The sequence below is a fragment of the Seriola lalandi genome, unplaced genomic scaffold, assembly GCF_002814215.2.
Source record: "Seriola lalandi dorsalis isolate HSWRI2012SDOR001 ecotype SW California unplaced genomic scaffold, Sedor1 jcf7180002054998, whole genome shotgun sequence".
NCBI classification, from domain to species: domain Eukaryota; kingdom Metazoa; phylum Chordata; class Actinopteri; order Carangiformes; family Carangidae; genus Seriola; species Seriola lalandi.
Window position 1 is genome coordinate 1,161,476 of NW_019525547.1, and position 14,747 is coordinate 1,176,222.

The 14,747-nt window shown below is 41.5% G+C and overlaps 1 protein-coding gene across 1 annotated transcript; it reads left to right on the top strand.

Moving 5' to 3' along the window:
• The first annotated feature begins 10,444 nt into the window (after positions 1–10,444).
• Positions 10,445–14,747, top strand: LOC111647540 (mRNA decay activator protein ZFP36L1). Its single transcript, XM_023397155.2, has 2 exons — positions 10,445–10,729; positions 11,445–14,747. Exons 1-2 carry the CDS (start codon positions 10,676–10,678, stop codon positions 12,684–12,686), a joined length of 1,296 nt encoding a protein of 431 aa, XP_023252923.1. The 5' UTR covers positions 10,445–10,675; the 3' UTR covers positions 12,687–14,747.

The window sequence follows — 14,747 nt, forward strand, 5'->3', positions numbered from 1 at the left end:
CGCCCATACACACACACACACACACACAAACTCTATCTTTGGTCACCATATTTTTCCAGGAACCTCAAGAGTGAACTGGTGACCTGAAGAGGGAAGTTAGGGATTCCTTCCTCAGGGAGAAAGAGAGAAAGAGAGAGAGAGGGTGGGATGAAACATGTGTGGCGTTAGCTGAGTGTGTGTGTGTGTGTGTGTGTGTGTGTGTGTGTGTGTGTGTGTGTGTGTATTCATTGTGTGCAGGGTGGGGGTTGAGTCCAGTTGGTCAATTGAAAGGATTTAAGGAGCCATACGGCCTGATGGAGGATCAGAGGGACAGAAGAAAAGGAGCGTGGCTGTAGACCTGATGACCATGACTGTATGGAGAAAGAAAACATGGTTGATGAGAACATTCATGTTTTTTTGCTGCAATGGAGGGTTAACAGTGCTGTCAGATAAGCACTCCATATGCTCTGTATCCCAAACGTTCATATTTTAACCAAACTGCACACATGTGGCCCAGCACATGGCTTCCATTTGTTAGCATTTTATCACCCACAACAACCACACTTGCTGACCCTGATCACAATATTAATAGAGGTATTTGCTGGAGTATTGCTCTCTAAGTGTGTAAATGACAAACAGATGTTTCTCTTTATCGTCAACCATATGTGCCTTCAAATCTGTTGTCCAATTTCATGGTTGATTTGGCCTTGTGATTTTTTTTCAGCCTCTCTTCCAGAGCTATGACTTGAGTCATATGACTAAGTCTTTCCAGGTTTGACCGGCGACAATCTCACCTGGAAGGATCTTTGCATTTGAAGAACTTGACATTCAATTCAGAAAGGGCCAGAGTCCAGGAAAAGTCTTTTACAAGTAAAAGCATTTTCCAGGTTGTTTCAAGCCATCATAGAGCGTTTGGGAAAATCATTGGTTTTTTGTGTTTGTTATTTATAGGATCCCTTCAGCTTTCAACATTAGGCTTCGTCCAAGCTACATCAATTTCATTTTAAAGCACTGTTTAACATGACCATTTAAGCTCTGTATTAGAACTGATCTCTATCCATACTAACGTATCATGTCACATGACCATTCACGCACACTGGGCATGCCTGTACTGGTGTAAACAGGAAGGAGATCGTCTGCTCTGCAGTTGGTTAGTTGAAGAAGATACAACAAACAAGGAACATCAAAGACAGTTGTAGTGTTTAACTGAACAACAGCTGCTAGCTAAGACAAAAAGGACAGTAACATTTGTCATTTGTTATCCATGTCGCTTTCACCACTGGTAGTCGTGGCTGATAAGATCCAATCAGGGAGCGACCGGGGGTGTTTAAATCATTGTTTCCAAAGATCTCTGTTTTTGCCCGTCCAGACTACAACACAACCCTGGAGTATCCAAACTAAAACGGTTCCAGCAGCGTACGATTTTAAAACACAAACCTGTGTGCTTTTATTCGCGGGGTTAGTGTGTGTAGGTGACTTCCCAGACACATTGCTTTAGCAAAGCAGAATCAGATGTCTTCATTCAGTAACATCTGTCTCTTTTTCCATAGTCATCGTCTCTCTTCCGAGTTTTCTCAACAGACACATCGAGAAAGGTGATACATTGTGAATATGTGTGCACGCAAAGAGAGGAGAAGACAGTCATAATAATTTGAGCAGGTTTTTGTGAAATAAAACTCAGAAAACGTTTTCCCAGGGGTAGAAGTACAATTAGTAGAGAGGAAGCTGGCTTGATGGATGGAACGAGGCCAAAGACAAAGTGAAATATCCTCCTTCTGCAGTTTGTCGTGACACGATTGTTTTGCAACCTCACAAGAGTGAGGTCCCTGCACAGTGATTTATCCACCTCTATATAACAGTCACCAGCAGCCGCGGGTCACTATTCATCTCTCAGCTTCAACGACATGTTCATTTCTCAACTGTAGTCACCATTAATCTCTATAAGTTTTCACTTTAATCAGCCGTTTAAAACTGTTTCACTCCTATCAGGGCTGGAAATATTTCCTGGCACCTTAGAAAAGAGCCCATAAATCACTAGGTTTAAAAGCACATAAAGTCTCTGCTCCTGTGCTTTGGCACCAACATTGTAGGGTTTTTATTCGCTGGGTACAAATAGATCTAAACACTCACCGTCTCCCAGCACACAATGAAAATCATATATTAGCAGGATGTGATAGGGCTGTTAGCAGTTATTTTTATTTCAGTTGTACAAGTGGCTTTTTGGGGCCAGCCCCTCCCTCATAAAGACAAAGTGTACAACAAAAATAAATTTTTATTATTTTTGCTATTATGAGGTCTACCATTGTAAAACAGCATACATGAAACTCTGATCAGCAGCTTCAGCACCACCCATACTACAGGTATGACAACCTGCAGGTAACAGCAACATTATCTTTCAGTTACTGCTGCGTTCAGATAGAAGCTGAGAGGTTGTATTGTGGGCAAGGTTGTATTGTGGGCAAATGTACGGTGGCCCTGAGAGCTCAACACACTGGAACTTAAGAAAACACATCTTCATCAGTGAATTTGACAACACATGCAAATACTCACAACACAACGGAAGTGTTTCCAGGGGATACTAAAAATGAATGTGGGGGCGCCCCAGTGTATCATCCATGCATACTCATTGTTCAGTGCTTTTATCTTCAAAAGTCACAAGGCATTAAACAACAAGTGCATCGCAGTAAGGTTCACTTTTTAGTGTCCCCGGGGAAACACTTGCATTGTGTTGTGAGTATTTGTATCACATGTATTGTTAAACTGATGAAGATGTTTTCTGAAGTTTTTTGTGTTTTGTCTGTTTGCATGTGTTTTCTTAAGTTGCAGTGCATTGAGCTCTCAGGGCCACCGTAGAAATGAGAACATGATATGTTTACTTGAAAAGAGGTGGGTCAAGACAACACTGCTGCCAGACGACTGACAATACAAACTGATTTACATTGTCTGGTTTTGTATTTTAGCACCATGCTAATAACAAGAGGGAATGATTAACTAACATATGACTAGCTTGAGCGCCAATATTTAAAAAACCGTCAGTATACTGTCAGTCACAGGTTGTCATGAGAGTTTTTTTTATTGTAACGGCTTTTAATATTTATTTTAACACTGATTGATTTTCCTAGTATGTGGCCAGGGTATAAATGCAATACAACACTGAAGTGTCCTGATATAGACAAATAAGACAGCTGATGGCTGTGTCTCTCGTTCAGAAAAAGAAAGAAGATAAAGTGTGGATGGAAAGAAGAAAGGAACAAGCAAACTAGATAATGGAGTTAGGAAAATGGGAGCGAAGTACCGCCATGACAAACAAGCACAGCAGGCTACAACAATAGACCGTGGCTTTGCTAATAGGGTACTCGACGACCACTCAGATCCACCCTGAAATGGAAATTACCTTAAGGAGCCAACATCCATGACAATGGACGGGCAGGGAGGGGGTGAGGATGAATATTAAAAGCATGGATTGTTTTTATTTAGGAAGTAAACTACTCATCAGCCTCATGTGGAACTGCAACATTACCTGTAAGAGGTGCACTGACAGCAATTCAAAATTACATTTGAATAACTCACCACTGACACATACCGCTCTGGAAACAATGTCCCACTTGGGGACAATGTCACAGTTGGGTTTGCAGATTGTCCTGCATAATCAGGTTTATGGAAAACATGTTGCTGTTGAGTTCACACTGGACATCTTAAAACCTTAGAAGACACTTACACTTACAACAATTAACACAAAATTGTGTTTTACTCTATGTTGCATGTTGTACATATTCAAGAATCACCTGACTTTAGTTCAGAGTCAGGAGATAGATGCAGAACTGCATGCCACTCCAAATGTTAAGGTAACTGCTTATTACATTGTCGTATTGTCTCATTGTGTCTCGTCAACTTATTTCACGTCCACAGGTCCAGAAGTTAAAAGTTCTGTTTATTTTCCCATATATTAGCATAATTTCCCATATATATTTCCCATAAATTTTCTACCTTTAGTTACTGAGTAATGTTAGTGCTACGTCTTGGATGGAAACTCTCGGTTGAATCATCAAAAGATGGACATCTGCAGTTAAAAACATATTAGAAAAGTCAGACTTAAAAAGTTAACTCCGACTCCCATGGTGCATTTCAGTAACAAACATCTGGTCACCATGCTAGAAATTCTGTTGCATGCATAGTGAATGACAAGTTGAAGATTATGTTTGTAGAAACCCAAGAATATATTTTCAGTTATGCTTTCAGATCCTGGATACTTATGGGTAAATTCTGGTAATTACATTAATAATCCTGATTCATGCCATTAATAGCATTTTTCTGTTGCATGTTAAAAACTCGACTTGATTCTGCTCGTTTTTGGTACCAGGTACTTATTTTTCCACTGCAGACATTACCCCCTCAATGCACCGTTGTTACCATAGCGAGAATACACAAAGGTATTGTGACGTCATCTTCAACGTGACATGCACATGAACCAGGTATTGAAGTATTGCTAAAAGAAATGTAACAGGCTACAGTGAGTGGTATACTGTTTATAAATGGCTGTTTGGTTCAGCGCAACCTGTCTCTCACTATTCTCTCTGAAACAATCAGCAGTCTGCCGTTCTTTTCACGTCACCTTTTGGTATCGCCACACAAAAAAAAGTAGCAGGTACTATTCACAACTTTTGCCTGATGGAAAACTGAAAAAGGTGGGTACAGTGGAGTCAAGCTGAGCTGGTGCCATGCATGCAGGCTGTAACTGCTTTCTTTCCCACAGCAACAGTGGCTTAAACTCATGGATATTGTAGTGTTCAGATCCATCAATTTGATGTTGAAAGTTGAAATTATTCAAACTCAGGGCCACAACATAAACCAATACTGCCATCAAATGATCACATTGGATCAGTTGTTGAAACGCTGAGGAATGCTGTGGCAACTCTATTTGAAAATAATTTGACTTTACCAAACACAGTTCACTGCAGTGCAGCCATGTGAGTCAGAGCCGGGGAGGACAGTTAGATCCTGTGTGCTGGTATTGTCCATAATGCTTCACTGTGCTGTATGTGGGAACATATGGAGAAGCTTCTGGACAATGGTGCTCTTGTCATGCTGGCCTCAACAAAGAGGCCAAGACAGGCTCAGACAGGAGGTCGACAACCATGCTGGGGTGTCTGTGTGTGTGTGTGTGTGTGTGTGTGTGTGTGTGTGAGAGAGAGAGAGAGAGAGAGAGAGAGAGAGAGAGAGAGAGAGATTGAGTGTATTTTTGTGTATGTGGAGGTTTTGAGATCGGGTGTGCAGGAAGTAGAAGAACAATGTATTATACAGTAAAAAAAAAAAAAATTCAAGAAACAAAATGACAGTTTACTTCAGCAACATGACTCATTCTTATCTTTTGTATGATTTAAAGAAAAATAAATGCTATCTCCACACTTGCAATAGTGAACAATCATCCACACGATCCACACTATACATGTGTTGATGTCAGCTATGTTGACAGACACACATTACTTCCCATATTTGCCTCTGTTGTCAACATATTGCAAGCGTAAAACTCGCCAACCACTTTGATACTGTGTGGTACCAGCCTCGGTAAACCCGCCCCTCCCTTGTCTCCACCCAAACACTTGCTAACTGACACGGACCAGTGACATTACCCAGCCAAAGTTAAAGTAAACCACCATCATGATAAGATAATTTTATGCAGGCATCGTTTGTAGGGGTGCTAAATTGTATTCCTGATGTTAGTCCCTAATTGTCTGATCAAAGCTGATCAGAGCTCTATATCAAATGTTTTCCTGTCACATCTGAGAAGATGATTTATTATGGTTCCAACTCAACTGTATTTTAACATGTTCTTGTTCAAAACTAATTAAAAGCATTCTCTAGATGCAATATTGCACAATGAAGGAAAATAATTTGTAACAGTTCTCATAGCTTTTTCTTGGTGGTGCCTATCAAAACTTTAAGTTTAAATATAAGCTAAAATGCAGCAGGTTCCTGTGTGACATATGGGCCTATTACTGACAGTGACCAAAGTGACGAGTAACAAACACTGGAAGCAAAAGCTGCCACCAAAGTCTTGGTCGTGTTCTTCACCTTGTTTACTTTACTCTCTGGTTAGATTTTTGTCTAAGACTTTTAGGTTTAAGCTCTGTTGTATATAAGATTTTTGGCTTATTATGTGAATGAAAAAAATGTCATTAAATTCATGTGAATGTAATAAGAGTGAAACATTTTTTATAGGAAAAAATTGTACAATATCCCATGTGAGTATTATAGTAACACTACCAGTAAACACTTTGTGTGAACTACACACTGTCTGAACTGCAGGCTGAATCCCACTTAGGGTCAATCAGTTATTTACAGGATCACATTGTGGGTTATTAGTCTAACCACCATAATGACACTTTACATACTGAGCTTTGCAACCACAGAAATACATAAGAAAAACCTCTGCCACACACACACACACACACACACACACACACACACAGACACAGAGATACACACAGACACAGAGATACACACAGACACACACACAAACACACACACACACACACACAAACACACACAGACACACATACACAGACACACACACACACACAGACACAAAGATACACACAGACACAGAGATACACACAGACACACACACAAACACACACACACACACACACACAAACACACACAGACACACATACACAGACACACACACACACACACAGACACACACACAGAGTTACACACAGACACAGAGATACACACAGACACACACACAAACACACACACACACACACACACATCCAATAGACAGTTGTGCTGGTTATGTAAGAACAGATTCAGTTGCAGTGTCACTCAAAAGGTGAAACCACAACAACAGAGAGAGAGAGAGAGGTAACTGTTAACCAGTGAGATAACTGATTTATTTACCTGATCAATGATGAAAAATATTAGAACGTATATGGACGGGGCAAATCGGTCTGCTCTGTAGTTCATAATTTACTCCAATGATATGTAAAGAAAGAAAGAAAGAAAGAAAGTGTAGAGAGAAACCTAACGAAAGTCAGTCTGTTACTAAACCAACCGACCACAGAGAGGAAACCACACTGGGTTACAGTTATTTAACCCTGACAACACACTCACACACACACACACACACACACACACACACACACACATACACACCACAGTAACGTATCAGCGAGGCGTTACGATAAGACATGTTGTGTGTTTTACAGTTTGTTTTGCAGCCTCTTTACAGTGAACTGCCACTCACTTCTTACAGCCACAAACACCAGACCACTAACTGCTGGGGTCACTTGGTTCTTCATATAAACTAAATACTTTTGCCCCAGGTGCATTTTTCTTCTAAGATTACACTGCTAAATGTGCAAATGCTGCTCACATGTGTTGTCCTGGTGTGTTCAGGTGTGTTCCATAAAGATCATCTTCCATTCCTAATAAATGCCAAGACGATCACCTCTTCTTTCTATTTCAGTCAGCTAACAACAAAACTGTTGTTTTCACTAATTCATATTCATGTATGTTTCTGTGGTGTGGAAACTGACCAGGCATAAAGAAGTGATTTGCTCTTAAATGCTACCTGAGGCAACTGGTGCTGTGATGCCTGTCAAATCAGGATTTTATTATTGTTATTTATTCATTACAAGTCGTCAAAAACAACATAAATATATTGTAGTTCAGTAGCACTGCCTGTGCTGTGTTTGAAATTTAAAGGAGCTACGCCTATTTGTAAGTTTTGCTATTCCTACATAGCCACCGTTAATATTAGCAGCTATTTACTTACCAGTCTAAAAAACAGTTGTGAGTTCAGCATCAAACGTCTTTCCTTTGAAAGTGAAGCTAACGTTGACTGTATCACTTCAGCTATGTCTGAAATCACTCACTACTCCAGAGGCTATAGTCCACTATATAGGGAGTTTGTAGTGCTGTCCAAATGTATAGTGACAATTATGATCAAAGCATCCCACAATGCATTGTGAAAAGTAGTGTACAATCGATGGTCACTAACCAAGTAATGTATACCATCATGCATTGTGCTCGCACTCAAATATAGAAAAACACTGCAGAGGACGTATAACCTCTTGTCTTGTAAACACAATGATGGCTGAAGCTCTCGGCAAAACTGGTAAGTAAACAGCTGCTAATGCTAATGTTGGCTATGTAGCAATTGCAAAACTTACATATCGATCCTTTAAAATGAATGATTTTAGACAGCACTCGAGGCAACAGAATCTTTCTCCTCGATTTTACTGCCACAAGCCCCCGAGCACACACACTTAAACATTGGTATTTTCTCATGTATTGTTTCATTGTATTGCTTCAGTATTACCAGCTGAATCTCATAATCAGTAAACACTGTGGTGTTTTCATTTCCTCTGTTTACCTCCTCTAAACTTGATGGGCTCAACACCTTGGGTCACCCGACCACAACATTAACACACTGTCCACGCAGAGACACAATGCACATCACAAGCAACAGATCAACAAATAGTACATTGTTGCTCCCGCTGGAAGAGTGTCAAATGGTGCAATACACAACAACAAAGGTTCAAACATGTGGTCATTGAGTTTCAGTGAGAGTTGGAGGCTAAACTTCATCCTGATTCTAATAAACAAGCAACAGACGCTTACGTCTCTGTACAGGTCAAACCTTCTGAAGAAAACCACACTTCCTGGTTTCATTTCTTTACAGTGCTTCAGTTGCCATACCTTCACTTCATCTGCTGCACAATGCTTTAAGAAGGTTATTTAGATTTTTAAAAATATTTAGTTTTTTTTTGTCTCCAAACTTTTTCAGTCCCAAACATCCTAATTACTTATGGTGCATAGAAACAGTCGCATCAATCATGGCAGACACTGAGAACAATGTGGCGTTTGGTGAAATCCACAACCTGAGCACTTCTGTTCTTTACTCGGTCCAGTAAACATTCTTCAGTCGTGTTCAAGCATTGGTCTGAACCGTGACAGTGGAACAAGTAACCACCATCAGCTGACACTTTTGTTGTTATCACTGACCTTTGTGAAAACACCGGTTTGGGGCACAACCATGGGCTGGGTCACGGCTGAGCCACAAGTCAGGACTTGTCCCCATCTCTTATAAATGTGGGGCCATGAATATAAACATAAACTGAGATAAGCATGAAATTTTAATGGTAAAGATTACAGATAACAGCAACTTTAGCATTTTGTCACTTAATAACGACAACAGGCTTCATAATAACAGCAGCCTTTTGCACTGTCTTTATTTTAGTCAATGACATCATTTTTGCCTCCAAGGCATCTCTGAATCAGGAACTAAAACTTTACTCACAAAAGTGGGTGGGGTACACCCTCGTCAGATCGTCAGTCTAACACATTCACACTCCATGTACAGCTGTGGGCATTTTGGAGTTTCCAATAGACATGACTTTGGACTACGGGAGGAAACCCAAGCAGACACGTGGAAGACAGAAAGAACAGGCAGACTCATCATGCCATCATTGTTAGTGCTTTATTTTGTTGTCAATATAAACAGAGTGAAAAACTGTCAGTAATCCAGACAACCATCAAATCTGAGTTTATTTTTAGATTGAGAGGGTTTGAGCTCCATCCAGCCACAATTTAAAATGAGAATTAATGTAACACTTGAGATTACAGTGACTGTTTTTCACCAGCCAGATTGAATGTTATTAACAGAACAGAATCTTAAAGCACCAATATCTGTCAAACTGAATATTTTCTTTGCAGCTGGTCAAAGAGCAAACTATTGCTCTTAAATGATGTGACTCTAAGTATAAAATTCAGGACTCCATGTGACAACTTTATTTTGATGAATGTTCAATGGAGGACAGGCCTTTAATGGAGAGAGTTCATAGTTAAAAGAATATTGGGATTTGCATAGTCACTTTCCAGAAGCAGCCATGTTATAACATTTAGCTTTTAATGTCAAATTCTAAAAAATATATGGAAATATAAATCAACATATAAACATACAGAGGAACAAACCTTACATGTAAAATCAGTTTAAACTAACTTATAAATGTGTGTAAATGTTAAATATACTTTAAAATAATTTTGACATCTTTGCTGCGTAAGTGTACTAATGACAGTAAATGTGTTTGGTATTCGCAGCACTTGTCATTATCTCCTTAGCTGCATCGGTCTGAGACAAAGTGAGGGGACGGGCCGTTAAAAAAAGAAGAATGCATCTTTAAGGATTTGGTAATGAATGGGTAGAAAAGTAGCTTCATTCAGCTCCCTCCTCTTCTTTCTGTGCCCACCCTGCCCCCCAGCACACCGTTACAATGCAGGACCCCTCCCCCATCCCCCCAACACACACACACACACACACACACACACACACACTCTGCCCTGCCCCCTGAAGAACACAGGCAGGGGGTGGGTGTGTATGGGTGGGTTTCCCCAACTATTTAAACAGATTCCAGCAGATGGTCCAGAAACTTTCCTCCTGGAGTCACGTCCTTCACAACAGACCTGACTACTTCTTCTTCACTTCTCTCCCCCTCCCCTCTCTTTCCTGACCATCTAAAAGCGACTTTCAGAGAGCCAGACTGAAATCTCTCAGGTTTTTCCAGACCCCTGAACCTTTTCTCTGTTGTCTGAGCTCCCCAAACACCAGACTTTGTCCGTCTGTCTTCGTTGTCTTTGGACCGGGGAACTTATTTTTTTCCTCTCCTCTGTGAGGACGGTGGAGCAAACCATGCCCTCCGACTTTCTAACACCTTTCCTGGAACTGGATGAGGAGTTCTGCAAGGTGAGAGACACCAACAACAATTTAAAACTTTTACACAGATCTACAAACATGCAGAATCTATCTGTGTGATCATCTTAAGATCTTGTCTGTGATGTCTTTCAGTTAAGACGATGAAATAATGTCTAAATTACAGATAGTGTTATATCTCAAATTCATTCATTCATTCATTAATGATGCAGTCATTCATTCTGACAAAATCTAGATTGGAGTGAGGTTGAAAATTTTCGTCTTTGCTGCAGCTTTTGGTTTAAAGCTCAAATAATCAGTTTGCATCTTAATTTTGTTCTTAAATCTTTTTATACTTCAGAAGAAAGGTGAAACTCTGGAACTGAGAAGTTTGTTTTAATAGGATTTCCTAAACCATTGCAAGTTAATGTGTTGTGGGTTTAAAGAAACATTTTTAAAAATGGATGTATTGGATGTTTTTTGACAGTTTTTTTGATAGACTGCAAATACTTAATGGAAGTTGATTATAGTGTTTTATGCATGCCAACTTGCAATCCAGTTAAACCCAGATTCAACACGTATTTTTTCAGTTTTTAAAAATGGTTTTATTCCAACATTTAGTTCAGTTTCAAGTTAAAACATAGTCCAACTTCTTTTTTAACTTAAAAACCAGGTTTCAGTTTGATTCGGCCCTGCCAGTCTCACTCCAGCGCTCGAGGAATGCAGAAGTCTCACATCTATTCCTCTCCTCCCTCCTTTTGTGTGACAGAATTTCCGCGGCCTGGAGGCGACAGATGGCTCGTCTGCCGTCTCACAGCAGCAACGGCAGCAGCACAGTCAAAGAGTCCTGGGCTTCCAGCGTCGCCATTCCCTCTGCCCCGTGACCCTCCCCAACTCCAAGTTCAACAACTGCAGCAGCAGCAGCAGCAGCTCTGAGGTGACCGAGTCAGCCTGCTGGGGGCTGAACATGACCTCCACCCAGCAGTGGAGCAGGGAGAGTCAGCTACCCCGTTCCTCTCTGAGCCACATCCCCTTTAGGGTGGACCGCTCAATCAGCATGATCGAGGGCAACGGCAGCAGCTTCGCAGGAAGCAGAGAGGACAAAATGGCTAACATGTCCCCAACAGTGCTGCTCCCTCCACCAGGCCTCTGCATCAGCAACACCTCTATCTCCTCCACTGCTTCTGCCTCCAGACCCCCAGCCCCCTCGCCTCACATTTCCACTCGCTACAAGACCGAACTTTGCCGCACCTATGAGGAAAGTGGGACCTGCAAGTACGGCGCCAAGTGCCAGTTTGCCCACGGCATGGACGAGCTGAGAGGCCTCAGCAGGCACCCCAAGTACAAGACCGAGCCATGTCGCACTTTCCACACGATAGGCTTCTGCCCGTACGGTGCCCGCTGCCACTTCATCCACAATGCTGATGAGCTCCAAGCCGGCAACGCCAATGCCGCCGTACCTCCACAGAAACAGAAGCTGAGGCCTCCTTTGCTGCGTCACAGCTTTAGCTTTGCAGGCTTCTCCTCTCCACAGACTTTCCAACCAGTTGAGGAGCCACAGCCTTCCTCCCTCCTCTTCACCCGAGCCTCCTCTGTCTCCCCTCCTCCGTCCTCCACAGGGAGCCCAGAACTCCTCTCACCTCTCTTTCCTGAGCCGGGAGCGCTGAAGCATTGCCCCTACCCCTTCTCTAGCATCACCGACCTGGCGGGCGACAGCGGTGATTCAGCTCTGCGCTTCTACGCTGTGACCGATTCCATCAGTGCCAAGTGTCCCACCTCAAATTTCGCCTCCAAAAACCCAAACCTCCCTTATCACCACCTCCCCCAGCAGCTGCCTGTCTCTCTGAGCAGCCTCCCCGGCCTTCAGCGCTGCTCCTCAGCTGACTCCCTCTCTGAGGAAGGCTACACTTCCTCCTGCTCCCTCAGCTCTTCCTCCAGCGGCACAGAGTCACCAAGCTTCGAGGGTCGACGTCTGCCCATCTTTAGCCGCCTGTCTGTTTCAGACGAGTAGGGAAGGGTTTTACTGTGGAGCTGAATTTAATCAGGGATAGATGGTCTATTTGTTTTAACTCATTGTGACCAGGATCTAAATAAAGCAGAAACTCCATTGTTAAAACTAGTTCAGATACAGGTCACACAGAGTTAAAACATTAGGTTTTTCACTTCCTCCCTGAATGCAGCCAGGTAAACGTACCTAACTTTGTGCATATTGCATTTCTCATCCAAGCAGTTGTAGCGCTGCTCAGTGTTCGTCCAGTTTTAGCTGACTTCTCCTTTTGTTTGTGGTTTTATTGTTATTTTTGTAAGTTTGTTCTTTTATACCATTGTTACTGCTGTATACTGTTGTATACCCATTTTTTAGAGAATACTTGGAGGGTACTTCACGTAGCTCAGCGCTCGTCCTCGTGCTGCTCCTGCTCAGTTGGAAGTTCTGTGTGAGAATTTCCTGTACCCTGATTTAAAAAGGATTTAAAGATAAGTGCTGTTTGGGCCCATGTAAGACCGGTGTGCTATCCACTTTTTTTTTTTAATATAGCAATGTTGTTTGTCACAGATCTTATTTCTTATTTTACTCCTTACAAACAGTTTCCGAGATGCAGCACTTCTCCAGTCGTACCGAGGGCTCTCCAACTGTATGAAGCCAACCTCTTGTCCATGAGTATGAGGGCTCAATGATTATGCTGTCAATATGCTGATTGATGAATTGATTGGCTGTATGGCTGTGGCCACTTGACTGTAGTTGTCAGCCATTTTAACTACCTGGCAAAGATTCAGCTAAACTGCCTTAGCTGCAAAAAACTAGCACAAATGTAGGCAACCCACTGACTCTCTCTAGTTACCAAAGCTGATGTTATAGTTCCCCTAACCTGCTACTGTTAACACCTAGCCTAGCCTTTAGCCATGACAGTTAATACAAGCTGTCATTGTTATTATTGCTTAACACTTTTTTAAAGACTTATTTATCGCTTGTATGATTTGCTGTTTCTGTCAGAGTTTGCTTTGTGATTGTGTTAATGCATTTTTTTTTTTTCTTTACGATGCCGGAGAAATTATGCTTTACTTATGCATCCATGTTGGTTTTACACCATCCAGTAGCTTTAAGGAGGCTCGTGGAGAGGAGGGGAAAGGAGGAAGAAAGACATTTTTTGGCATTCTATTTGTAAGTTGCCTTATTGGCCTGGCAGAAATCAAGACTCGCTGAGTTCTCACATCAGAAGCAGCTCGATACGAAACAGTCCAATCAGTAGCATGAGCGATACTTTCTGCTGTTGGTGTGAGCGCACAGTGGCTCTACCCTCCTCTCCATCACGCCTCACACATCCGACTGTAATAACCCCTTTTTTTCCCATTTGTTAACTGCTGTTATTTAAATACAAAGCAAAACGGTGGTGGACACACATTCACAGCCTCGGTGTGAAAATGAATACTTATGAATACCATCAGGTTTAGAGCTGCACAACCAGCGTCAGTATTTCATCTTACATGTGTGACTAATCTATCAGGAATCCTGTAGTGCTGCATTGTGCTCTTTGTGTGTGGAAAACTCCTATTTGCTTAAAAAATCCTGTGTGCTCTATTCTTCTCTTGTAATGTAAACACACAAGGTGAAAGGTGACCTTTGTTTGTAGTTGATTTTATCTATCAGAGTTGCCTTGATGACAATAAGTTTGTAGGTCGACTCCTGTTGCACGCTAAGCTAGCTAGCTCTCTGAGCGGCAGGTGAAATCAAGCGAGTTCAAATGAAATCAGGCAAATGTTTATTGTTTGTTTTTGTCATGAAGTCGAGTCAACTTGCCCTGACGAGTCCAGAGACGCTTGTTGTTGTGGAAGCTCATCGTTAGCTTGACTCGACATCAAGCCGTTTTTATAACCTTTGTTAACTTAAAGTCTTATTTATTTTGTTTTTCAAAGCAAAACCTATATTGTGTTGTTTGATATTGTGTTTCTTTTTTGTTTTACATAATTTAAGTGCATTTATTGTTTACATTCCATGGGTTATGTTGATATCCTAGCTCTTTATCTTAATATATTTGTCCATCTTTATTTCAAAATAAAAGTTTGGGAAAAATAA